We start from the raw sequence: 26,000 nt of genomic DNA, 5'->3' as shown, positions 1-26,000 counted from the left end.
CCCTGAGTGGGATCTCGAAGAGGAAATCCCTCCAGCATGCCTCTGTTGTGTGTCTCTAATAAGGCCTCACTTTGGCAACAACGCCTACTCACCGCCTCAGTGGTCCCTGCTATCATCGGTTGAGCATTTGAACGCCTGTTGAAGTCTTCCCTCATGGGCACCACCCCACCGATACACCCCCATCGGGAGTGACAGAGTTCATCGAACTGCTTCGAGCCTACTTGGCTCATCGGCGCACTGCATTGTCACCATTCCCTCTTCAGCCAATTCCCACTTGTCCGCTCCAGCCCGAGGCTGTCAAACCTCGCCGGTCCCTTCTCCGGCACTTCTCACCACCGACATCACCCACGATCACGCCAGACGCAACAGCACAGAGAATATCGGCGTGCCATAGCCGACGAGGTACGTCGTCTCCCTGCCCACCCGTCATATTATTTTCTGCAGTATACCTTCTGATTGCCTCCACCGCGCTCAGGTTAGATATAGGTGAGAAAGGAGGTTGAGTGTGAACTACAATAACTTGAGTGGCTTACCGGTATGGGCCGCGCCCATCCGTCACGTGCGGGCCCCTGCAGATTGATTTTGCTTGGCGCCGTAGTCATCTTCGTCCTCTCCGCAAGGCTCAAGAGGTCAACCCTACCATCACACGGCGACTCCATTGAGCTCGGGATTCAACACCTCCTGCTAGTAAGCCCTTGCACGTACGACATCTAGGTGTACCACTCATTTCATCATAGTTGCATTGCCCGTTAGGGTTTCCCTGTCGGACGACGACATCGTCGAAGATCGATACCATCTATTTTTGGTACCAAACCATCATATTCGATGCCGGCCGGACGACGCCCTACACGACGTCCGACATCAGAAAAAGAAGAGGGAGAAGAGAGAGTAGAGAGAGAAAGAGAAAGAAAAAAGCGAGAGAGAAGAGAAGAAATATAGGAGAGAGTAGAGAGCTAAAGGAGAGAAAAAGAAGAGGAAGAAGAGAGAGAGTGAAGAAAACGAGGAGAGAGAGAGGAGAAAAAGAGAAGAGGAAGAAGAGAGAGTGAAGAGAAAGAGGAGTGAGATAGGAGAGAGAGTGAAGAGAAAGGAGAAGAAATATAGGAGGGCGTGGAGAGAGAAGAGAGATTGGAGAGAGGAGGGAAGCAGAAGAGAAAGAAGAAAGAGAAGAGGAGAAAAAGAGGAGAGATAGTAGAGAGAGAAAGAAGAAAGAGAAGAGGAGAAAAAGAGGAGAGATAGTAGAGAGAGAAAGAGAGAGGGGAGAAAGAGAAGAAGAAGAAGAGAAAGTAGAGAGTAAAGAGAAAGAGAAAGAGGAGAGAGAGAGATGACAGAAACATAAGAGAAATGAGAGCAAGAGAGAGTGAAGAGAAAGAGAAGAGAGAGTGGAGAGATGGGGAGAGTAGAGAAAGAGAAGAGAAAGACGAGAGAGAATAGAGAGAGAAAGAGAGAGGAGCGAAAGAGAAGAGTGATGAAGGAAAATTACATGTTAATTTTTAATGTTGTTGTAATTTTGATTTGGCTAAAATCAAATAAATTTGATCAAAGATATAAAACTTACTTAGACGTATAGTTAGAATAAGGTCATCTCCACAGGGTTTGGCCTTTAGAGGTGTATTTAATAATTGAGATATAGTTAATAAGCAATAATAATAATACTAAAGATAATGAGTACAAGAATAAATGAGTAGTTAGTGAGTATAGAGAATATTAGGTGAATAAGAGAACTAGATAGGAGAGAATATCAGATATTGTATATATATTTTTATAGATATTAGAAATAATAAAGAAGTAAGATTTAGATATTATAGTTAAGGATGATAGTAATATAGGTAGTGGAGTAGTAGACAAGACCAATAAGGTAGATATATTAGTAAGACACTATTGATAGAAGGTGAGAAGATATTTATTTAATTACTAGTAAGTTATATCGTAGATAGGATGGAGGAATAATAATAAAGAATATTAAGATCTAATTAGATAGTGAAGAATAAGGACTTTAAGATAATAAGATGTGAGAGGTATTTAGTTACTTAATAAGAGTAAGTATTTTAATAAGAGTAAGTATTTTATTTTAATAAGAGTAAAGAAGACTGGAAGTAGAAATTGGATTGGTAGAGAAAGATTATTTAATTAGGTGTAGATAAGTAATCTAGAGAAGTATTTATATATACTAAGAATTTAAGATTAAGATGAATTGGGAGAGAATAACTCTTATCTAAATATAATATAACTAAGTAGCTAAATAGGTGGAGAGCTTCATATAACAGATTAATATATTTTACAGGCGTTTAATGCATCTATTTTATATACTTATATATATTATGGTGGAAAATTGGGAGTTATAAGGGTAATTATGTCGACACCTGAGGGGTGTTTGACAAAATGCCCAAGAGAGGTTGAAATAGGGGGATATTTTTTACTTAGATATATATATTCTTCATAAGTTTTTAATTAGGAAAATCAACACGAACTTAGATAAGTCGATTGATATATTCGAAAGCACAAAAGGTGTTCGTTAGAATGCCTCACAGAGGATGTGGCACCAAATTTGTATGAAAAAACTCGATCAATCTCTAATCGTGAATAAAAATCAAGCATCAAGAATAGATGAACACATAGAAATCAACCGATGGGAGTCATAAATAAACCTGAATCACCTTGATTTGATGAGCAAGATGGCATTGCCGGTCGCCAATGCCTAGCTTCGGTGTGCGGTCTTCCACGCTCTTCTCATACGTCTTGGCGCAAATCTAGGATGCTTCAGACCTCCTTTGGCGTGGTTTGGAGCTCCAAGAGCAGTCGCAAGGGTGTCACGCCCCTCCTGCTCTCGCCGCTGCCAAATGGGATCTCTGCCACCGCTAAGAAAGATGGTAAGAAAATACTGATATTAGGGGCCTTCGGACCCCTTTAACGACTTGGGAAGGACCTCCCAGGGTTGTTGATGGAGGGGGTGGCCTTGGGGATCCTCCTAGGCCGTCGGATGCCTTGGGGGTCCCCCCCTCCTGCCAGCCGAAAACTGCCATCATGCGACGGCGTTGACGACCAGGGGCAGAGATGGACAGATCTGCCCCTAGCTGTCAGATCTCCTTTATAATTTGTCCAACGGCTGCGATTAAATCGCAGTTGTGGACCCTTCTTATAGTCTACCCATCTTTGTCCCGTCAGTGCTTCATCAGCTGTCTTGTCAGTACATTCCTCCTTCGTGATTCGCCCACTCAGGTGGCCCCCCGTCTGTGTCACCCATCATTGGGAATCAGAGAGCCTGAAAATAAAGAAGACCACTTCAAATAAAACAAGGTAGATATCACCATATGTTCATACTTAAGAAGATCAAACGGTTCAGCTCCTCGAGGGCGATTGGGCTTGTATCAAGCACCACCCCGTGCTCGCTGGAAGTGGGCTTGAGCACCCTGCGTTTGCCTGCCTGTGCTGGCTTGGGCGCTGCTATGCCTGGATGTCACGCGGTAAAATCCCGAGCTAGGTCTCTTGCTCAAATCTGACACGTGCCGGCCTCAGTGCTTGGATCAGAACACTTAGCAGCCTTGATCTCTTCTAGCGAAAGTCTTTGCAATTGCTTAAGATCGCATAGAAGGGGGTTGGAGGAGATGGTGGGGATGGAGCCACGTCGAGGAATAGGGTCATAGCATTGAAATCATTAATAGGTTACATCGTAGTTGGGACAATTACATGGGGGAAGACGAGGGGTGATACAAACAAATGAGACGAGGCGCATCACGCCACGGTAGTGTCGCCTCTCCGCCTTGAGGCTGGCGCTCCGCACGTGCGCGCCCACTCTATCGCTACCCATGTGCCCCCGGGCCAAGCGTCGCGTGCCCACGGGCGTGGCGATCACACACGCTGCCTTGACGATCACACACGCCACCAGCACCTGCGCTGACACCTTCACGCGCAGCCTGCGCGACGCCGTCACATTCGGCGACTCAAGCTGGGTGCTACGCGCCCAGCACTACCCACGGGGACGCTATGCGCCCCCATGCCACCTAGGCGCTCTTAGTGCGCCACTTGCCTTAGTCTCCTGGCGGGATGTCCCCCAACCCCGCGCCCCACACACAATATGCACACTGCCTGCACGGCCGCTGCGCAGCACTCCGCACAACTCCTCACGTTGCACCAGCGGCACGCTGTCTGGCTTGCGCATCCCGTGCCCGCACGCAACACTTCCCGCTCCCGCGCGGCGCTTGGCGCGTGCGCGCTCATGCCTGTCGGCCCGCATGCCCAGTACGCGCGGACTTCACCTGATCCGTTCCACCTTGGCGTGAACAGACACGCGCACCGTCCGTAGTGTATCACCACTGATGGGGGTGATGGCCTGAAAGATCAAGTTGGGCATCGCTACTCTTAGTGCGTGTAGCACTAAATATGACTTAGTCCTTAAATGTCATGAGTCTCACGCGAACACGCCCTCCCAATAAGCACGCAGGCCTCTGGGCAGGGAATGCCACATATTCAGGGGCCTAACACTGGCTCAGACCTATTTTTATATACGTAAACTTTCTTCTCTCCTCCTTTTCTCCTTATTTTCTTCTTCAACTTTGACTTCACCCTTGCAACAACATAGATGACATACTAAATAGAGCATAATCTCATTATAATTACCAATGTTTTAAATAGATTTTTACTAAGAATACTTGGGCTTGTAAAATATGTAGAAAATGACATTAAAATTGCATTGTTGTAAAATAAAGTTGAAGATAATAAAAATGAAATGATCCCAAAATGACTTTAAAATATGTATGATTGCATGACACATTTTGGGTCTATCAAAGAGGAAGAACGGCGAGAGAGTGAAGAGAAAGAGGATAGAGAGAGAGGAGAGATACATAGGAGAAAGGAGAGAGTGAAGAGAGAGAGAAGAGAGAAGAGAGAGGGAGAGAGGAGAGAAGCAGAAGAGTAAAGAGAAAGATAGAGAGAAGAGAAAGAGAAGAGAGAGGGAGAAAGAGAAGAGGAAGAAGAGAGAGAGTGAAGAGAAAGAGGAGAGAGGAAGAGAGGAGAGAAACAGAAGAGAAAGGACAGAGAGTGAAGATAAAGAGAAGAGAGAGGGAGAGAGGGGAGAGAAGAGAAAGACAAGAGAGAGAGAGAGAGCTGAGAGAGGAAGAGAGGAGGGAAAGAGAAGAAGAATAAGAAGAAGAGAGAAAGACGAGAAGAAATATAGGAGAGAGGGGAGAGAGAGAGACAGTAGAGAAAGAGAAGAGGCAGAAGAGAGAGAGAGAAGAGAAGAAATATAGGAGAGAGTGAAGAGAGACTGGAGAGAAAGAGAAGAGGCAGAAGAGAAGAAAATAAATATAGGAGAGAGTGGAGAGAGACATGAGAGAAAGAGAAGAGAAAGAAGAGAGAGAGAGAAGAGAGAGAAAAGAGAGAGAGAGAGGGGGGGGAGAGATGACAGAAACAGAAGAGAAAGGAGAGAGAGTGAAGAGAAAGAGTAGAGATAATTGAGAGAAAGAGAGAGAATATAAAGAGTAGAGAGAATTGAGAGAGAAGAGAAAGAGTAGAGATAATTGAGAGTGTAGTTCTGGGACGGGACGGATCGGAAACGGTTCGGGACGAAATTCATCCCGAACTTCGTCCCGCAATACCTCCCGCACGATGGACGGGACGATTTTTCGTCCGGGAGGAAAAAAACCGTCCCGTCTCGAATGTCCAGGACGGTTTTTTGTCCCGTCCGGACGAAAAATCGTCCGTCCCTTCGTCCGGGACAAAAATTCAGACCCATTTTTTCCCCGCCCGCCCGCCATGGGTTTCCCGCTCGTGGAGCCCTAAAGGGCCCGTCTGTCCAGTGACCGCCTCCTCCGGTCCTCCCTGTCCCCTATCCCCTCCTCCGGTCGTCCCTCTCCCCTCTCCGCCTCCTCCGGTCCTCCCTGTCCTCTCTCCGCCTCCTCCGGTCCTCCCTCTCCCCTCCCCCCTCCTCCGGTCCTCCCTGTCCCCTATCCCCTCCTCCGGTCGTCCCTCTCCCCTCTCCGCCTCCTCCGGTCCTCCCTGTCCCCTCTCCGCCTCCTTCGGTCCTCCCTCTCCCCTCTTCCCTCCTCCGGTCCCCCCTGTCCCCTCTCCCCCTCCCCCGGTCGTCCCTCCCCCCTCTCCCCTCCTCCGGTCCTCCCCCTCCCCTCTCCGCCTCCTCCGGTCCTCCCTCTCCCCTCTCCCCTTCTCCGGTCCTCCCCCTCCCCTCTCCGCCTCCTCCGGTCCTCCCTGTCCCCTCTCCCCTCCTCCGGTCCTCCCTCCCCCCTCTCCCCTCCTCCGGTCCTCCCTCTCCATTCTCCTCCTCGGCAGCGGCGGCGGCGGCGTTCTCCCCTCGTGGCGGTGTCGTCGCTCTCAATGCTCCCCGCTCCACCTCGACCTCGGCGGCGGCGGCGGCGTCCTGCGCTCTAGGCTCTCACCGCTCCATCTCGACCTCACCGGCGGCGGCGGCGTCCTGCGCTCTCGGCTCTCCCCCCTCCACCTCGACCTCTGCGGCACCGGCGGCGTCCTGCGCTCTCGGCTCTCCCCGCTCCACCTCGACCTCCGCGGCGGCGGCATCGTGCGCTCTCGACTCTCCACGCTCTCCTCTCCACTGTGTCAAGCGGCATCAGCGCTCTCCACTGTCAACGTCTGTGCCCATCTTTTTCTTCTTAACACAGTTACCGTAATGTGTTGCCATCTCTAAGACTTAACACAGTTACGTTCTGTATTATATTTCTTCTTCAGCAGCTGTGCGCACAGTTGGAAAACCAAGTTTGGTATTGCGGTGAAGAGTAAAATTTGGTCCGTGGAGCTAAAAACCGGTTGGTAACACCCTCAACCTGCTACTTCGTAGATTGTTTATTTCTATTACATGCCAGTGGATAAAATTTTATATCCTCTGAGTAATGCTCCGCTAGACGTAGACGCTTGCGTTGTCCCCGAACTATACTCGTGGCTTACGCTTAGACATTTAGGTAGATGGCAATTTATATTCTTCCTAACATGTAGTAATTAGATTGTTCATTATATGCACTCCTACTTAGCTGTTCAAACAGGTTTTATTCTGCAAGGTCGCCATGCACGGTAGTCGTCCCATTCCGCGCCGTAGTATCCGACTGCTCCTCCAACGGCTTGCCTACCACCACCCCAATGACGACATCGTCGCCATTTCCTCAGATTTGGATTCCGATATTGACAACCCGAAGCCTTCCACAGAACCACTACCGGCTAGACTTTGTCTTCCGTCTCCAAGAACCCTACTTCCACATGGAACGGCCCGACAACACGCCCTTATCATGGAAAGTTCACGCCGCTTTTGTCCTGTCTGCGTCCCTTCCTTTTTGGGGTTCGGGATCCCCCCCAAAAGTTACCAAAAAATTGTTTCGCGGATACAGCCTTTTGGGAAGCCCATAACTTTTCGTCAGATATGATCGGCGTCGTACGAGCAATAGTAGCCCAACCTTTCCGCGATGACAATGTTGGCACCGGTGCCCCAACATCTGAAGTCCCCTTGGCGGAAAGCGGCGAGAATGGGTGGCTAGTCGAGTGACATCTGCCGCATGCTTATAACCAAGCTTACTTCTTTAAAAGTTGAAGGCTAGTTGTTTTTTTTGTATTTCTCTTATAAGTTGGACAAACACAGTTTTCACTGAATTGAATGTTATGCTTTATGTTTATCGTTACTTCTACTCTCGTTATGTGTTACGTCTCTATGTTCTTGCCCTTCTCCAGTACTGATTGCATTTTACTACTGAATTTACTTCATAATGTAATTCATACTTCCTTTTTTATAAGTGATATTGTCTCAATAACTGCTCAGGTAGAGCAATGGAATTGAACTCTGCCAGCACCACAAAATCGACGGCTAAAGCAACGCCGTCGATGTCCACAAATTGTAATGCAGTCGAGGTTGATGATAACTTATCGACTCGTAGCAACAGACGAAATCGATCAAGAGTTTTAGATTATTTTGTTGAATCTAGTCCGGATGAGTATCAGTGCACGCTCTGTCAAGCTGAGAACCCCCTCCGCAAGCTGGTCATCCGGAGGAACAAAGACAAGAGCACGAATGTTTTTTGGCGGCATCTCGAGAAGACGCACCGCAGAGTTCATGACGAAATATGTGGGCGCAAACTGAAATAGAGAACCATTCTACATTACGAAATACTCGCACGTAAGTGTTACTTACGCCGCATCACTATGGAGCAGACGAAAGAAGAGTTCATTAGGTTCATCTGCGACAATGATCTTCCTTGGCGGCTTGTAAAGAAGAAGTCCTTCCGAAGGCTGTGGTTCTATGGGACACAGGCGTTGGGCGACCTTCCGGGTACCGATGCGGTCAAGGCGACAGCCGAACGAATGTACGTCAATGTCCAAGGGAAGCTGGTGGAGATGTTTGCGAAGGTCTCTAGCGTATCACTTACGGTGGACGCTTGGACATCCCAAAACAACATCTCCCTTTTAGGGATCACTGCTCACTGGGTCGACAACAACTGGAAGATACGCGAACTTCTTCTAGGGTTGCATCAAATAAAGGGATCAGATAGCGGCTCGAACTTAGTGACGCTCGTCGTGGAAGTGGCATATCATTACGGCATTGAGTCGAAGATATGTGCCATCACCACGGACAATGCGTCGAACAACAAAACAATGATTGCTTCTATAGGGCAGCAGTTGAAGCCAGTGAATCCCCAGTTCACGATCGACCGACATGTACCGTGCTTTGCCCATATCCTGAACCTCGTCGTCCAGGCCGGCCTCAAGGTAATTCGCAATCCGGAGCCCCCTACAGCAAATTTACTACGTGTCCGAGATAGTCGCCCAGTGACACCGTTGGACACGGAAGACCCGACAGACTCAAATGTTGAAGAAGAGATGGCGGCGATAGTTGCACCTTTGGGGGAAGTCGTTTCACGCGTGAGAGCCATTGTGAACGCCATTCAGGGATCGACGCAGCGTATGGAAAAATATGTTGACATGTGCAGGATGTTTGACTTGCCCGATTCCAACAAGATAAAGGTCGACTGCCCCACGCGTTGGAACTTAACCTTCAAGATGTTAGAGCGTGCGCTTGGGAAGAGAGAAGTGCTGGACCACTTGGCTATGCGGTTCCTCTCGACGCCGAACAGAGATTACGGGCTGTGTCAGGAGGACTGGGAGATGGTAGACGAATACCTATGCGTCCTTGGGCCACTATGCCAGGGGACTGACTTTGTGTGCTCGACGAAGAAATTGCCGATAATTGAAGTGACATCATTAGTGGCAGAGCTCTCAACGCACCTTGAGCATGCCACAGAAAATGCGGGGGCAACTTTGGATGCCGATCGCCGGAATGCCCTACGATCAGCGTGTGGTGCTATGCGAAACAAATTGATGCAGTATGCAACGGTGCTTTGGGCCAACACAACCATCGCAACAGCCGCAACATTAGATCCTTTCTCCAAATTAGATGTGGTGCATCCTTCGTGCAGACAGAATGTGATTTCCTACCTAGGCACTCTATTGGAGTCTACGGCTTCTGCGAAAGGAGATGGAAGTGACACGGAGCGGGTCACGGTGTCCCTAAATCGACGGCCGAAGCAATATTCAGCCAAGCGCCAGTATACACGTCCGTGTAGCCGTCAACGCCCGAGGTCAGCGCCACGGCAAGAGCTGGATACGTATATTAACATCCCATGCAGCGAGGAGGAAGATAACCCACTCAGTTGGTGGAAGGATGTTGGTATGCGGTACTTGCCAAATCTGACGGTAATTGCTCGTCAATTTCTTGCCGTCAGTCCAACCAGCGCACCGGTGGAGCGAATTTTTTCGGTTGGTCGAGGCATCACTACGTACCGAAGATCAAGGCTTGATGCAGAGAGCATTGAAATGTTGATGATGCTTCGCACCTGGTTCCGTCGGGAGGAGCAGGACTCCGACGACTCCGATGACGACTCCGACGATGACGATGAGAGCTCCAGCGATGGTAGGTTATGCTACAGCTATTTCATTCTTTTCCTAATCATTTTTCTCTTTTATTAAGCCCCCATGTTTCATGTTGCAGAGTAACGGGAGACACGATAGGATCGCGTTGTCGAATGCAAGCAGGGCAGACATCGTCATTGTAAGTACAGTCTTCGTCTTAACATTGTCAATACTTCCTTGTACATCACTTGCATCCTTCTCGACTCTACAGTGTTCACCGTCAGAGATGTGCGTCGCTCCCATGAACAATATATTGCTCTTCGCAGACTGTGCGCGTCAAAATTATTGTGTCAAATACTTGAATTCCCACTGAACATTAATTTATATCTCACAATTACATGCCCATTTACTTTTTGGAAGAGGGTGTACGGTTCATCTCGGGCAGCGGATACGGTGTCGGCATGGTGCGTCCTCTGCGCAGAGACAAAGCGGCTCCCAGACCGAACCCCGGACGTTGTATTACTTATCTGTTTTCTTCGCACAGTACAACTAGCTTCTAAGCAATTCAGTTACTGGCTACCAATTTTCTGTTTTGGATAAAGTAAATGTGTGAGTTTTTCATATTCATTTACGTACTCCACCCGAGGCATAAAAAAGTAGGGGACATGAAGGTGGTGGAAGTGTCCCTTGCAGAATCATAAACAGAGGTGATTTTATTCTTAGTTCTCATTTAACTCTGGTGGTTTTATTTTTTAAATTTCATTAGTATCATAAAATTCCACCCTAAAAGGTTGCTACTGAAGGTATACAAATGGGCATAAATGTAATAGCATCTTCAGGGAAAAGGGTAGCGGACATGAAGTTGGTTGAAGTGTCCCTTGCAGGAGAATAATCTCCACTTGAAACGTTTTGGAGACATGTTGTTTTGGTGGTGGAAACATCTCTAAGGAATGAAATGATAGACTAAAGCATATAAATTTATGCCGACCTCTAATTATTTTCAGTATACTACATTTCACATATTTATTTTATTTACTACATCATGCAATTAAATTAACCAAAAAAAGGGTGAAATATTCCAACAAATATAGCAAAATTTCCAAAAAAAATGTGTAATCGCAACGTAGTGTAATTTTTTCGTCCAAAACCGTTCGTCCAGCGTCCCCAGTACTCAGACGGACGAATTTTCGTCCGGAAATTCGTCCGGAGGTCTCGGACGGGACGAACAATTCGTTCGTCCCGCGTCCCGATACTATAATTGAGAGAGAATGAGAGAGAGAGATACATATCATTAAAAATGACATTTATCATCATCCGACGAAAAAACATTCTAAATTCAAGAACAACCTTTGGGAAGCAAATCGGGGAAAACAGCAAAAACAATCGACAAAGGAGAGACCCGGATCGGCGATTTCGAAGGAACCATCGCAGGATCCAAAGCCGGAAGATCTCCCCGGCCAGTAATCTCCAGAGGAACACCATTCAGCAGCAATTTCTTACTCTTCACCCTCCCATCTCTTCCCTTGAGATGGTATTCCTCTCTCTCGTCCCTCTCTTCCCCTGCCTTCTTTCCAACCCACGCTACGGCGATCTTCAGACTATTTATAAGCGCGCTTTCTCTCACTCCGCCGTCCAAGACGATTTCCTCGTCGCTTGGATTGTCCCCGGTGACGGAGACGATGAAGTTGGTGTTGTTGCTGAGGTTGATCAAGAGCATGGATACGCCGGCCTGGAGTGAAAAAAATCGAAGATCAGTTTAACAATCGCTTTTTTTGGGAAATTTTGATCTGGGTCTTGAAAAAAATCAAGTTTTTTCCCCCAAAAAATAAAGATTTAGAGATAAATAAACCTGCCCAGGCGTTGTTGAATTTACGTTTCAAAATCAGTACTGAACCTCAAAGATCATGCTGCTAAGGAGAAAGGACATTTCGCAGTGGATTAAAAAATAGAAATTTTGTTCAGATGGGGAATTGTCATAGTTTCTCAACGGGTTGTGATTAAAAGTCCGATTATTTTGGGAAATGTTGGTCGGGATCTTGATAATAATCGGGTGTTTCCCACAAAATAGATAAATAAACCTGCCCATGCGTAGAAACTACGTTTCAAAATCAGTGGTGAACCTCAAAGATCATGCTGATTAGGAACAAGGACATGCCACAGTGGATACAAAAATAGATTTTTCGTTCATAGTTTCTTAATGGGTTGTGTTAAAAATCCGATTTTGAGGGAAATTTCAGTATGGGATTTCATAAAGATTGATTATTTACCACAAATGATGAAAACCTGTAGATAAATTTACCTGCCATAGCACTATCGCGACTTTTCTAAATTAGGATGGAGCCTCAAAGATCAGGTTGACCTGAGGTTGATCAAGGGCAAGGCGATGCGCCCAGGAGATGAAACAGAGGATAAAACAAAAAATTTCGTTCTGATGGCGATTATGGGAGCTGTCAGCAGATGAACTGTCATCGTTTTTGATGGGTTAAGTTGAAATTCCATTTCTTTGAGAAATTTTGATCTGGGTTTTGATAAAAATTAAGCATTTCCCACAAAGAATAAGACCTATAATAGATAAATCAAGCTACCTAAGGGCTTACACTGGTTTTCTAAATCATGAAGGAACATCAAAGCTTAAGTTGATCTGCCCACAGCGAAATTAATAGAAAATTCTCAATCCAGTGGAGAAATCGTCATACCCTGTTCTTGGCGCAGTGAGCATAGGCCCGCAAGAAGGGCGACCCCGTTTTGTTGATCTCAAGAACGCCCTTCCCCATCAACCGATGCCACAAGAGGGCACTTCGGAAAACCAAAAAAAATCATTTACCCGTAACCAGCGTGATTAAATATTGAACTTAATCATACTTAGAACTCACTTACCCGTAGTAATCAGGGTTCGGGGCGAAGGTTTTCAGGTCAAGGAGCCCATAATTGCCGCCGATCAAGCTCTGCCTGCAGTAGGTCTTTGTATTGTACTTGGCTGCCAAACCCAGCTGGTCCAAATACCTGCATTATAATTATAACAATATATCACGAATATATTAAGGAAGTATATATAGATATGTGTGTGTTTGTGTAGAGAGAGAGAGTCAGAGACCAAAAGCTATAAATAAAGGTAAAAGATAGAAATCCATTAAGACAGAAATAAATATATATATTTTTAAAGGAAGCGGAAGAGACAAACCAGAAGCAATCTAGGAAGGTATCAGATACAAAACCATTAAGACAGAAATAAATATATATTTTTAGAGGGAGAGGAAGAGAGACAAACCAGAAGCAATCTAGGAAGGTATCAGATACAAAACCATTAAGACAGAAATAAATATATATTTTTAGAGGGAGAGGAAGAGAGACAAACCAGAAGTAATCTAGGAAGGTATCAGATACAAAACCATTAAGACAGAAATAAATATATGTTTTTAGAGGGAGAGGAAGAGAGACAAACCAGAAGCAATCTAGGAAGGTATCAGATACAAAACCATTAAGACAGAAATAAATATATATTTTTAGATGGAGAGGAAGAGATACAAACCAGAAGCAATCTAGGAAGGTATCAGATACAAACCCATTAAGACAGAAATAAATATATATTTTTAGAGGGAGTGGAAGGGAGACAAACCTGAAGCAATACAGGAAGGTATCAGATACAAACATTAAGTAGAGAAATAAATATATATTTCCAGAGAGAGGGAGAGAGACTAACTGGAAGCTATCTAGGAAGTTATCAGATACAAACCCATCAAGAAAGAAATAAATATGATTAGAGAGATAGGTGGAGAGACAAGCCAGAAGCTATCTTGGAAGGTATCAGATACAAAACCACTCATAGAGAAATAAATATATATTTGGAGAGAGGGAGAGAGGCTAACCAGAAGCTTTCAAGGAAGGTATCAGATACAAACCCACCAAGAAATAGAAAGAAATATAAAATTCTACAGAGGGAGAGAGGCAAACCAGATGCTATAGGAAGGTATTAGATACAAACTCATTAAGAAATATATATTTTTCGAGATAGGAGGAGGGACAGCCAGAAACTATCAAGGTAGGAATCAAATACAAAACCATTGAGACAGAGAAATAAATATATATCTGTAGAGAGAGAGAGGCCAGAAGTTATCTAACAACTAAGAAGGTATCAGATATAAACCCATTAAGACAGAAATAAACATATATATGTAAAGAGAGAAAGAGAGACAAACCAGAAGCTATCTAGGAAGGTATCAGAGACAAGACGAGCGCCGCTATTGTAGGCCCCACCAGATTCGCTGATCCAGGAGGAAGCCCAAGGCCCGTGCTGACAGGTCAAAGTCCGGAGATCTTGGAAGGTAGCAGTAATCCCATTCAAGTACTCAGGATTCAAAATCCTACCACTAATTCGGAGATCATTGCCTTTAGAAATTAAAAAGAATTATTTATTTAATCGTCACTGTGATAATTAGCAATGAAGGGAATGAAATTAGATTTATTAAGTAAACTCAAAGGGAAAATCAAATTTGGTTTTGGCAATCATAGCATGACACTAACTTTTGGGACGAATGTTTCTGAAAGCCCAAAGATGAATAAAATAAGAATTTATTACCTTTTCCCAACTAAATAATTTTCATGAACTGAGGCCCTGAATCAATATATGGTCATTCAGGATGAGGTTTCCTTCTTAAGACATTCATTTCAAAATCGCTAATGGTTACGAATTCAAGTATTAGTAATTCATCATTGTCGTGATTACTAGTTTTGAAGGGGATAAAATAGGACTATAAAGTCACAGGTAATTTTAATTCTGCACTTCTAACTAGACACATGATTTTTCAGGAAGAATATTTCTGAATAACGATTAACTTAGACAACAAAAACAAGAATGAGAATAACATGAATAATTTTCCCGTAAGCAACAATTCTAGGTCTGCAAGCCCCTCCCAGAAGTAATAAATTTTCTTGAGCTAAAACTCAGAATCGCCTCTCTTTGGATAAATAAATGTTGAAAATGACTAACCTGCACCAAGATTATAAATATGATGGCTGACGACGTCAACTACTCCTGGACCTGATGCATGAAGAAAATCCATATACCACTGATGCTCATAGAATCCCCCAGGAGCTAAAATTAAAGGTTTCGGGGAGGATTTTCTGTACAAATCCTTCACGATTTTTTTCAATTCTATCATATCTTTTCCATACACGTTGGCCTTGACCCTCGCGCCAACACCAGAACCTGAAAGCTCATTTCCTGAAATAAAAATTAAAAATATCAAAATAGTAAAAAATGATAGGAAATTCCTTTTTAGCTATGAATTAAATCCAATACCACGTGATAAAGCTTATTTAGTTTGAAGCCACTTTAAAGTTTATGTTGAGCTGATACTCAGGTATAATGTAAAAATGTAAATTATTAAAATGTATTAAAACAGACAATAAAAAGATTCGAGAGCAGATACCAAATTCCCAAGAGTCAACAGCATATCCTTTTGAAAGAGTGTATTCCATGAAGGCACGAGCATTGCTGGAGTTCCATGGCCCCACCCATGTCCCATCATGTGTCTGGCGCCTCCCATTAAGAGCATTCAGGCCAAATGTGACAATGGCGCTGAAATAAGTAAGACGTGCAATGTGAGTCAAGAGTTAGATAAAAACATATTGAGAATAACAAGGTCACTCTTCAGTGTGTGAAAATATTTTTTTCTTGAGTTATGGAGAACTGGTTGAATTATTAATAAGTATAATCGTTCCTATAAATATAGTTCTTGGAATATTTATGCTTAAATTTGAAATAAGAGATTCCTGAAATATTACATCCGCCACTGCTCATTTTCACAGGGACTTCAAATAGTCGTGCATTTAATTTATTATTCTTGATGATAAAAATTGGTAACAGTTTTATAATTTTCATATTTGTCTGCAGATAATTAAATTCTCTTGCTGTGACTCCATGCTGATATATCTTGTCCATTTTGGCGCACAAACCTAGGAAACAGAAGATTATATAACCTCATAAAAAAATAAAAATAAATAGTTCATTTTTGTTGATCTGAGTATTACATGTCTTTATTTTCTCTCTCTTGTTAGCCCATTAAGGGCCCTCTCTAGTCAGCCCATTAGGGCTTCCTATAAAACCCTGTAATCTCTTTCATTTGCTATCAAGAATTGTTCTTTTCTTGTTTACATGGTATCAGAGCCCTGACCCTAACCCTAATCTGGGTTTCCTGGGCTCGACCTTGCGCTCCGATCTTCGGCGGTTCTCACGACCGCCTGATCTCGCGCTCCGGTCTCTCGCCGTCTCGCTCCGGGCCTCCCAGGCGCTCGCCGTTCTGACGTCCGCCGTCCCAGCGTCTTCCGCTCCGGCGCCCGTCGTCCCGGCCCGCGCCGCCTCGGCTCGCGCCCTCCTGGCTCGCGCCGCCCGGCTCGCGCCGCCCGGCGACCGACGTCCGGCGCTTGCCCGTCCAGCGACCGTCGTCTCGGCGCCCGACGTCCGGCGCCCGACGTCCGGCACCCGCCGTCCAGCTCCCACCGTCCGGCGCCCGGCGTCGGCGCCTGCAGTCCCGGCTTCGTCGTTCGGCGCCTTCTGACTGTGGTCTACTCTGCTTCGTCATGACGAACCCGGTTGAAGCCCAGACCTCTACTGTCACGCCAGACTCGACGCCGGTATCTACGCCACATGCATCTGCGGTGCCTCTCGAGCCCGGGAATTGGTCGTCCTCCTCTGGACCATCCTCTTTGCCTCGGATGCCTCCGGATGGTATGTTTACTGGATTCAATCTCCTGCAATGGCGCCAGTACGTCCAGATAACTTTAAAAGGGCGTCTCATGCGCCATCTTCTAGAAGACGGACCTTGCCGGACCGATCCCAAGTATTATGATTGGCTGGACGTTGAGGGGGTAGTTCATCGTTGGCTCTTGGACAGTATTTCACCTAGTGTTAAAGGTGAATTCATGTCTGTAGAGTCGGCTCAGGCCGTCTGGGAAGCAGCACTTGAGAGCCACTCCAAGAAGCACAACATTGCGACTCTGTACGAATTGGTACATCGGGCCGCTAACCTGCGTCAAGGGGACCGGTCTATCATGGAGTACAGTACGGAGCTCATTTCGTTGTGGAATGAAATTGACTACTACATGCCGCCCGACCCCCATTCGGTGGACCGCCAATATACTCTTCAACTTCGGGTTTTCCAGTTTCTTATGGGACTGAACCCGGAATATGAAGTTGTACGGGCTCAGCTTATTCATGGGGAGACTGGTCCTACCTTCAAGGATGCGCTCCACAGTGTGCGGGTTGAAGAATCCCGCTTTCAGCAGGCCCAGAACTCGGCTTCAGCACTTTTAGCTCATTCCTCTTCGTCTGCACGCCCATCGTCGACTCCACCACCCGGCTCTTTGCCACGTGGTCCGACGGCTCGGACGGAGGATTCTCCAAAGGGTGATCCTTCGCTGTTTTGCAATTACTGCAAGAAGCGAGGTCACTCTAAGGAGACGTGCTACAAGCTTCAACGGAAACGCGCACAACCGAGCAACCTTGCTGCAGCCGCCTCGTCCGTGCCCCCCCCAGGTCAAGTGCCTATGCTGTATGGTCTTCTCCCGACTAGTGCCTCGCCCGCTAGCTTCACTCCGGAAGAGATGGAGCGTCTACGCCGCTTGCTTGATCCTCCAGTCGTGGGCTCATGCTCCTTGGCCCACGCAGGTATGTCCACCAGTCTTCCCACACCTACATCCCCTCCTGGCCATTCTTTTTCCTCTTCCACTTGGCTTCTTGATTCCGGTGCCGCCGCCCACATGACCCCAAATCCTCGAGCCTTTCAAACTTATGCACCCGTTTCTGGCTCCTCCAAAGTTAAAACAGCCTCCGGCGATCTTCTCACCGTGGCGGGTATTGGTCGTGTGGCCCTTTCCTCTTCTATGCATCTATCTAAAGTTCTTCATGTTCCTCGCCTTACTCATCATCTTCTCTCCCTATCTAGCCTTGTTCGCGACTTGAAACAAGACCTTACCTTCTCTCCTAATTCATGTTTTTATCGTGATAAGGTGTCGGGGAGGACGATTTCCATTGCTGAGGAGCATGAGGGGCTCTATCTTATTCGTCCTTGTTCGAGTTCTCTTGCTTTTGCTGCTGCGGCAGTTTCCTTCGGCTTCCCACGGCGTTTGTGGCTTCTTCATCGACGTCTCGGCCATCCTTCTTTGCTACTCTTTATCGTCTCTTTCCTAAACTCTTTCAAGGCCATTCTGTGGACCGTTTTGTTTGTACTGCTTGTCGAATTGCCAAACATCATCGTACCACGTATCCTATCTCGTCTTCTCATTCTTCGACCCCATTCTCCCTTATTCACACCGACGTGTGGGGGCCTTCCCCTATTCACAGTACTTCCGGTTCTCGGTGGTTATGCATCTTTATTGACGACGCTACTCGATTCACGTGGGCATATTTCTTGAAGAACAAATCGGAGATATCTCGTGTCATTCCTCAATTTTACTCCCTTATCCAAACTCAATTCTCTATATCCATTCGTCGCTTCCGCTCCGACAATGCTAAAGACTACGCTAACACCACGTTAAGCACCTTCTTCCAAGACAAAGGCATTATCCATGAAACTTCGTGTCCCTATACACCACAGCAAAATGGCGTTGCCGAAAGAAAATTCCGTCACATCTTTGAAATGACTCGGAGCCTTCTCTTCCATATGCATGTGCCCAAGTATTTTTGGGGGGAAGCCGTCTCCACCGCCGTCCATCTTCTTAATCGCCTTCCATCTCGAGTGCTTGACTACTCCACTCCCATTGACCGTCTTCAGCATTCCTTTCCAACTCTCTCTCTCCGAACTCATCTTACTTCTCGTGTATTTGGATGTGTATGCTATGCGCCCAACCACCAACTTGGTCGTGATAAACTGGATCCCCGTGCTATCAAGTGTGTGTTTGTTGGCTATTCTTCCGCCCAAAAAGGCTATTTATGCTATCATCCACCCTCTCGTCGGTTAAATCGTCACCAAAGATGCCACGTTTGATGAATTGCTTCCTACTATTCCTCCTCTTCTCCTGAACCCTCATCGTCCCCATCTCCTCCGATCCACTCGAATTCCTCATCCTCGTCCTCGTCCTCTTCACCGGCCGCCCGACGTGTCTCCGCCTGTTGCTCCTCCAGCAATTGTGCCTCCCGACCCGCCTCCGGCCGCCGTCTCAGTCCCTCCTGTGGAGCCTCCTCCAGTATCTGCTCCTGCGCTCGACCTTCTGCTGCACCTTCTTGATTCCTCCGCTCCTATCCGTCGCTGCCCGCCTGAAAACGCTACGGTATTACCCTTGCTCGCCGCAAGCCTCGGCTTCCTTCTTCGCCTCCTGCTGCCCCGTCTCCCTCAACCTCCACCCTCCTGCCACCTCCTCATTAGCCGTGCTGCCCTCTTCCCGTTCCTCTCCCCTCTATCCGTTGGCGGAATCTATCTCCTCTCATCGCCTCTCACCCTCTTATCATGCCCTTCTCACCTCCCTTGATGCCACTTCCCTTCCAAGACGGTGGACATTGCCCTTTCATTTCCGCATTGGCGTCAGGCCATGGCGGAAGAACTTCAGGCTCTTGCTCACAATGAAACGTGGGATCTGGTTCCTCTACCGGCCGGGAAGCATCTCGTGGGTAGCCGTTGGGTGTATGCTGTGAAGCATAATTCTGACGGTTCTATTGAGCGCCACAAAGCCCGGGTTGTGGCACAAGGGTTCACTCAGAAACATGGCATTGATTATCAGGAGACCTTTCCTCCCGTCGCCAAGCTGAATACTGTGCGGATCTTATTGGCCCTTGCTGCGGATCGGGGCTGGATTTTGCAACAATATGATGTGAAGAATGCTTTTCTGCATGGAGAGTTGACTGAGGAGATGTACATGGCATTACCTCCTGGCTACACTTCCTTAGTGCCATCGTCTCCGCAGTCTGTTGTCTGTCACCTGAAGAAAGCATTATATGGCTTGAAGCAATCTCCTCGTGCCTGGTTTGGTCGTTTCACGACGGCTATGCAGCGTCGTGGATACCGTCAGTGTAATGGTGATCACACCCTTTTCTACCGCCGTTCCACGTCAGGGGGAGTCGCTATTCTTCTTGTGTACGTGGATGACATCATTATTACGGGTGATGATACGACGACCATTACTGAGCTGGCTATGTATCTCTCGTCGGAATTTGCTATTTGCCATCTTGGCCCGTTGAGGTACTTTCTTGGCATAGAGGTGGCCTATTCTTCCAGCGGGATCTTTATTTGTCAGAGAAAGTATACGGTGGACCTTCTCTGTGAGCTTGGAAAGGAGGACGCCAAGCCTGCTTCGACACCGATTGATGCGAACCATCGACTTGGTGCCGATGCGGATGAGGAGCTTGCTGAGCCTGGCCCATATAGAAGACTTGTGGGAAAACTGCTTTATCTCACCCACACTCGCCCGGACATTGCATATTCAGTGGGTGTTCTGAGTCAGTTCATGCAGACTCCTCGCATGAGCCATTTTCATGCTGCTCATCGTCTCCTCCGTTTCCTGAAGGGCACCATTGGCCGTGGATTATTGTTTCGTCGCCATACCGGCCTGCGTCTTGAAGTCTACACTGATGCAAATTATGCCGGCTCTGTGGTTGATCGTCGGTCCACATCTGGGTATTGCACCTTCTTGGGCGGCAATCTGATTACTTGGAGGAGCAAGAAGCAGAAAGTGGTCTCTCGATCGAGTGCTGAAGCGGAGTTCCGTGCCCTTGCGCATGGTCTGTGTGAAGCACTTTGGATTACCCAGCTTCTTCGTGAGCTACGGTGTCCAGTTCCCTCTCCTGTCCAGCTGTTCTGCGACAACAAATCGGCGATTAGCATTGCTCATGACCCCGTTCAGCATGACCGTACAAAGCACATCGAGATCGATCGTCATTTCATCAAAGAGAAGCTTGAATCGGGAGATTTTTGCACGCCTTATGTTCCGTCCGCTGAACAGCTTGCAGATATCTTCACCAAAGGGCTTCATGCCCCTAGGTTTGAGGAGCTCTGTTCCAAGCTGGGTGTGGATAACATCCACGCTCCAGCTTGAGGGGGAGTGTTGATCTGAATATTACATGTCTTTATTTTCTCTCTCTTGTTAGCCCATTAAGGGCCCTCTCTAGTCAGCCCATTAGGGCTTCCTATAAAACCCTGTAATCTCTTTCATTTGCTATGAAGAATTGTTCTTTTCTTGTTTACAATTTTAATTACATTAATAAAAATGAATAAGAAGATATATTAGTTCACACCAACTCTAAAAAACTTGTACATCCTAATTATTGTAGAACAACATCCTGTCAATGAGGAAAATTAGCAGCCTTGCTTTCAGCTATAGTTTATATTGTTGTCGGTAAGTGCTTGCATCTGAACAATATTTAATCAAAAATATAATCTATCTTTCCAACGACATTCCCAGATCAACTGAGTCCAGAAATAATTAGGTAACCCTATCTCTGCTTAGGGAGAATGAAAATTCAAGGAGAAAAAGGGAAAAATAAGCTAAATTTCTTCCCATAAAATGGTCCCATTTCCCCATACTATGACAAAGACCCTGATTGGGGATTGATTGGCCCTCATTGGCCAAGCCCATTAACAGGCCTGCTAAGGTTCTTATCCCACCACCATCAGACTGCTCAAACCTCTACGGTTAACAGATATTGGTGGACATCTCACCACCAAAGATCACGAACCCAAATAATACAAAGACATCTCATATCATCAGAGTCAAAGTTTGATAAACATCTCCTTAGAACCTACTAGACAAAGAAGAGAAGAGTTTATAACTCCACACGTGTGGATTAATCCACACATGGGGAATTTGAATTAAGGCTAGAAATGTGCATCGCAAGGTGCAGTTAAAGACAGCTATGAACGATTGTCCAGACATCAAGAAATCAGTTGCTGAAGCCTCTAACAGGAGATTTTCCTTGGAGCAGTGGTCGTCATCCGATCCGGCCGGCAGCCTTCCACCCTACCACTAGGATCGTAACTCTACTTCCTTTCTCTGTTGTTCTTCGATTTCTTCCCTATCCCAAGACTTTGAGATCATATTTTGTTTTTCTCACTGGAGCTACAAGATCGTTACCTATATGTTGAGGAGTTTTCTGAGAATTCATTTCTATATTGTTAGATCGAGAAGTGTTCTAACAAAGCTCCAGGAAAAAATAATACTTTGATGTACGAGGAAAAATAAGCTAAATTTGTTCCCATGAGAAAATAATATTTTTCATCGAAGAATAACATTAAATTAAGGATGTCTCCCGGAGAAAATTAATAATTGTCGGTAAAAAATGAAAAATAAGCTAAATTTATTTTCAACAACTGATGTCAATAATCAAAGACTTTTTAGGTTTACACTTGCATAAAAAGGAAGATCATATAAAGAAAATTCAGAGAAGCTACTGCATACCTGGTTTCCTTAAAAAATAGGTTGAGCTGATCCCACCTCTTCCGGGTTAAACACCCTTTGGAGAATCCAAACATCCCACCTGCTTGCTTTCTGAAGGGCCGGCATGGAGCCCCCAAACCAGGCTCATCATAAAACAGATGATCTTGCAAAGAGCCGCCTATTCTTATTCTCACCGTGTTGAATGCTGCGCCACTACTAACTATCAGTGTGATTTATATAAATAGAAAAACAATCTAAACATAGATCTTACACAGAATGCAAGATTTGCAAAAAAGTTAACAATTTTGATACTCATGCAGGAATGTAACTGCAGACTCTGTGACTGATGATGAAAGGAATTTTATCCCCAATATCCAACCACAAATCTTATCCTCAACACATCTAAGATATTTCATTCAGTTAACCTTGTAGGGGCATTTCTGTCATTTGATTACAGAAGACAGCCAACAACTAAGAATTGAAGTCTCAGCTTTTCTTGACCCCTCAAATGTTCGAGTTCCCATCATTACGCTGTTTTTTAAACATAACTTGTGAGCCCAAAAACTACAGTGGGATCACCAGAGAATCATGAAATGATATGACTCTTGTATACCCGTAGAAATTCTCTTCATTGCTTGAAAATGTATTCAGCACAAATAGCCCCATGAAACCATCAAATGTTTTTAAGAATAAATTTGAACTTTTTCTAATTTGACGATTTACTTCATCACAAATCGCAATATCTTTAAAAGATATTTCATAAGTACATCAAGAAACTTGAAGGTGGCCAACCCAAGTAGATTGATAGATCTATGAAAAGAAACATTTTTTCCTGGAATGTGAAAAGGATCTTCAGTATCATAAAAAATGGTTGAAACGGATAACTTTTTTTGTTGGGTGGTTTACTTCATCATAAATCCGAAAATCTGTAAAAGTAGATTGAGAAATCAATGCAATTTTTTTGGCATTTTAGGTTTATTAAAAATTTTAATATCATAAAAATTGGTAGAAATGGTCAACGTACCCTGAATAGCTTTTCTCAGGTGAGCATTCCCCAGATCCTGAGAATCAGCGGAGGAAAAGTGAGAGCTAGGAACTCATCAGCCACGTGGCAGTAATCCAACAGCTGAGAAGACCCTCACCAAGTTAAACACAGAGGCCATCCCCCATGGGCACTGGTTATAGTTGCACTTCTCCGGCGGCCACCAATCGAGAGTGGCACAAATGTAATTATCATCTGTCTCTGCCACAAGAGAAGACCCGTTGACCGAAATGTCAACGAGTTGACTTTCCTCCGAAAAAGTCAACGGCAGGGTGTGGAAGAAGATCAGCAGCAGCAGCCAGCAGCCCATGTTAAGGGACTAAAAATCAAATTTTAAGAGAGATGAATACAAGTCATTTTGAATAAGAGAGAACATAGAGAGAGAAAGTTAATCTACAGAGACCTACAGAGAAAACCCAGGAAGTAGAAAGATGTGAAACCGTTCATCTCTCTATATATATGTTCATCTCCTAATGCTTATAAATCTATCTCTATATATCTACTAAGTACAGATGTAGAGATGTAAAATCACTCTCTCACCATCAAAATTCATAAATCTTATCGGTTTCTATGACTATCCATATAACAGTCTACCCTTCTCTTATCTGTATCTATCTCTCTTTCCAAGTCTGGGATAGAGAAGATTGATCAGAGAGAAAATGATAGAAAATTGAGTATGCAAGACCTGAAGACATCGAAACCCTTGAAAACAACAAGTAGACCACTTTCCTTTGAAGCACATTCCCTTTCTCTCTCTAACCATCAGTCTCTCTCTCTCACTATAAATCTCTCAGTCAACCGTCTTTCTCAAGCAATATATCTCTATCTCTCTCTATAAATCTCTAAATCACCAGTCTCTCTCAATCTCTTTCACTACAAATCTCTCAACCAACTCTCTCTCTCTCTAAATCTTTCTCGACCAATTTATGTCTCTTTCTTGACATACCCATCAATCCCATTTGAGCCATTGAGCTAGAAACTACATCTGGGCATCACCAACCCAAGAAAAACAGAAAATTAGAGAGAGGACTCGACGCGGAGAGAGAAGAACGCGGCAGAAAATTACCTCAAAAAGAAATTAAACCGAGCTTTTCCCACTCTTGACGGTCATCGTTTCAGACATTTATCATCCAAATGGATCGCCATTGTTGAACAAAATCTTGAGATATTGAAGCGACGACGAAGATGAACACTTCGATCAATGGGTACTTTCCCATCTTTGGATTTTTGACTTCCCAGAGATCTTAGCAGAGAAAAACGACAGTCTTAATAATTTTACAGAAAACCCGCTCCTGATAATTATTGACTTTACTGACAATTATACTTGTCTAGTTCTACTCTCGTGAGTTTGATTCTAGAGAGCTGTCTTGTGAACAGCGGTGACACGTGTACTGCTCTCATTGGCTTAGATTTGATACAATTTTTTTTTTAAAGATGGTAATTTTTTTTACTAATTTGAAGACAAAAGCTTGAGGCTTAAATTTTATACTAGAGTAGGTCAGAAACAGTTGGAGCTAATGTCGTATTATAATCCTTATTTGATTTTTCCTAAGATTGTCTTTAAAATTATGCATTAAATGAAGACACTTGAGCTGGAACACTAGCTGGATTCCTGTGGCAGACCCTTGAGCTGCATTCAATGGCTTCTCTTTTTTGTTGTGGATTTTTTAAGGTCATTTAACTGTTGCAGATTAATTTTAAATTAATAAATTAACTTTAAAAGAATGTAAAGATGTTGTTTTAGGATATCTTGAAGGCAAATGAATGATTCAAATCTAAGAAAGGGCAGGGTCATGGCGTATTCCATTTACGGACATACCTATGGGACCACAGCTTTTATTTTATAATATATGTAGTTATATTTTAAGCAGTTAATTAGGTAAATACATGTTATAAAAGTAAAATAAGAAATAGTGTCAAAATGAATGATATTCTCCTATTATGTAAGAATCACCATATTATCCATGCATTTCGAGCTAATCGGCTATATTGTTTTGATAGGATCACTCAAATCAAAAAAAAAAATAGAATCCAAGATAAATGATTGCAATTACTTAAATCCCTTTTTTAATACAGAAAGAATACATAATGATGAAAATATATGGTGCATGCAAGCCGATTGCATATGCCAGATCTCGTTTGGTATTCATTGATACAATATCGTCATTATAAAAATGTGGGATGGTTATAATTAAATTCCATGAATGCATAAAATGACTAAATGACTTATGATGAGATCATTATCTAGTGATCGTTATCTTTAAATATGTGTTCTAAATATTTCTATTATAAGGATACTCTTGAAAGGCATCAAAATATTTGAAAAGAAAAAACTTTTTTGGTCATGGATGTTCTTTAAGGGAAAGAGTTCACTGATATGTGTCACATGAATCCCAAAATGGTTCTATGCCTAACATGAATTAGGATGATTTATGTCACAGCTATGCAAGTGGACTTTAGTTACAGGACACCAAAGACACCTAGTGGATGCACACTTCTACTTTGAATATGACCTATGAGTGTCTAACCATGAGGTTCCAAATCATCTTAGCCTAGATGCAGCAACAAATACACCAAGGTGATTGTGTAGTCAAGATGGGATCGTCCACTATGGATATCAAAGGAAATTAATTCACGTCAGAAGATGCAGCTTATTCCCCAGACATGATAATGGAAATATTAAATGCCTAATCACGTCCACTATGCTATAATTGTTTTATGATATTTTTATGTTTATCATGCC

The 26,000-nt window shown here is 44.6% G+C and overlaps 2 protein-coding genes across 4 annotated transcripts; one reads left to right on the top strand and one right to left on the bottom strand.

Annotated features, from left to right (window-relative positions):
• Positions 1 to 8,148: 8,148 nt before the first annotated feature.
• On the top strand, positions 8,149 to 9,996 carry LOC144713111 (putative transcriptional regulator tpeD). The gene is made up of 2 exons (XM_078587605.1): positions 8,149 to 9,913; positions 9,992 to 9,996. The coding sequence occupies exons 1-2, from the start codon at positions 8,149 to 8,151 to the stop codon at positions 9,994 to 9,996; spliced, it is 1,770 nt and encodes a 589-aa protein (XP_078443731.1).
• A 1,138-nt stretch (positions 9,997 to 11,134) lies between these two features.
• Positions 11,135 to 24,544, bottom strand: LOC144712904 (heparanase-like protein 2). Of its 3 annotated transcripts, none has more exons than XM_078587296.1 (10): positions 24,324 to 24,544; positions 23,358 to 23,576; positions 23,240 to 23,276; positions 22,237 to 22,420; positions 15,282 to 15,430; positions 14,840 to 15,073; positions 14,049 to 14,238; positions 12,730 to 12,855; positions 12,549 to 12,648; positions 11,135 to 11,581 (listed from the first exon to the last, which is right to left on the bottom strand). In XM_078587296.1, the coding sequence occupies exons 2-10, from the start codon at positions 23,565 to 23,567 to the stop codon at positions 11,189 to 11,191; spliced, it is 1,623 nt and encodes a 540-aa protein (XP_078443422.1). In that variant the 5' UTR covers positions 23,568 to 23,576; positions 24,324 to 24,544; the 3' UTR covers positions 11,135 to 11,188. The 3 variants fall into 3 exon arrangements, with proteins under 3 accessions (XP_078443422.1, XP_078443421.1, XP_078443420.1); XM_078587295.1 differs by lacking the exon at positions 24,324 to 24,544 and adding an exon at positions 23,943 to 24,226 and having other exon boundaries at positions 14,049 to 14,166; XM_078587294.1 differs by lacking the exon at positions 24,324 to 24,544 and adding an exon at positions 23,943 to 24,223.
• Positions 24,545 to 26,000: the final 1,456 nt, after the last annotated feature.

This window comes from Wolffia australiana, chromosome 15 (assembly GCF_029677425.1).
Source record: "Wolffia australiana isolate 7733 chromosome 15, ASM2967742v1".
Classification (NCBI taxonomy): domain Eukaryota; kingdom Viridiplantae; phylum Streptophyta; class Magnoliopsida; order Alismatales; family Araceae; genus Wolffia; species Wolffia australiana.
Note: the sequence above shows the minus strand (reverse complement) of the source record. Positions and strands in the feature narration are given on the sequence as shown.

Bases quoted from the DNA above. Each gene is read 5' to 3' on its own strand.
- LOC144713111 (XM_078587605.1), top strand. From the start codon at position 8,149: ATGGAGCAGACGAAAGAAGAGTTCATTAGGTTCATCTGCGACAATGAT.
- LOC144712904 (XM_078587294.1), bottom strand. From the start codon at position 24,020: ATGGTTAGAGAGAGAAAGGGAATGTGCTTCAAAGGAAAGTGGTCTACT. The intron at 23,277-23,357 runs GTGAGGGTCTTC...GCTGATTCTCAG, and splicing joins TGGCCTCTGTGTTTAACTTG to GATCTGGGGAATGCTCACCT. The intron at 11,582-12,548 runs GTATGACGATTT...TTTTCACTCCAG, and splicing joins CTCACTGCGCCAAGAACAGG to GCCGGCGTATCCATGCTCTT.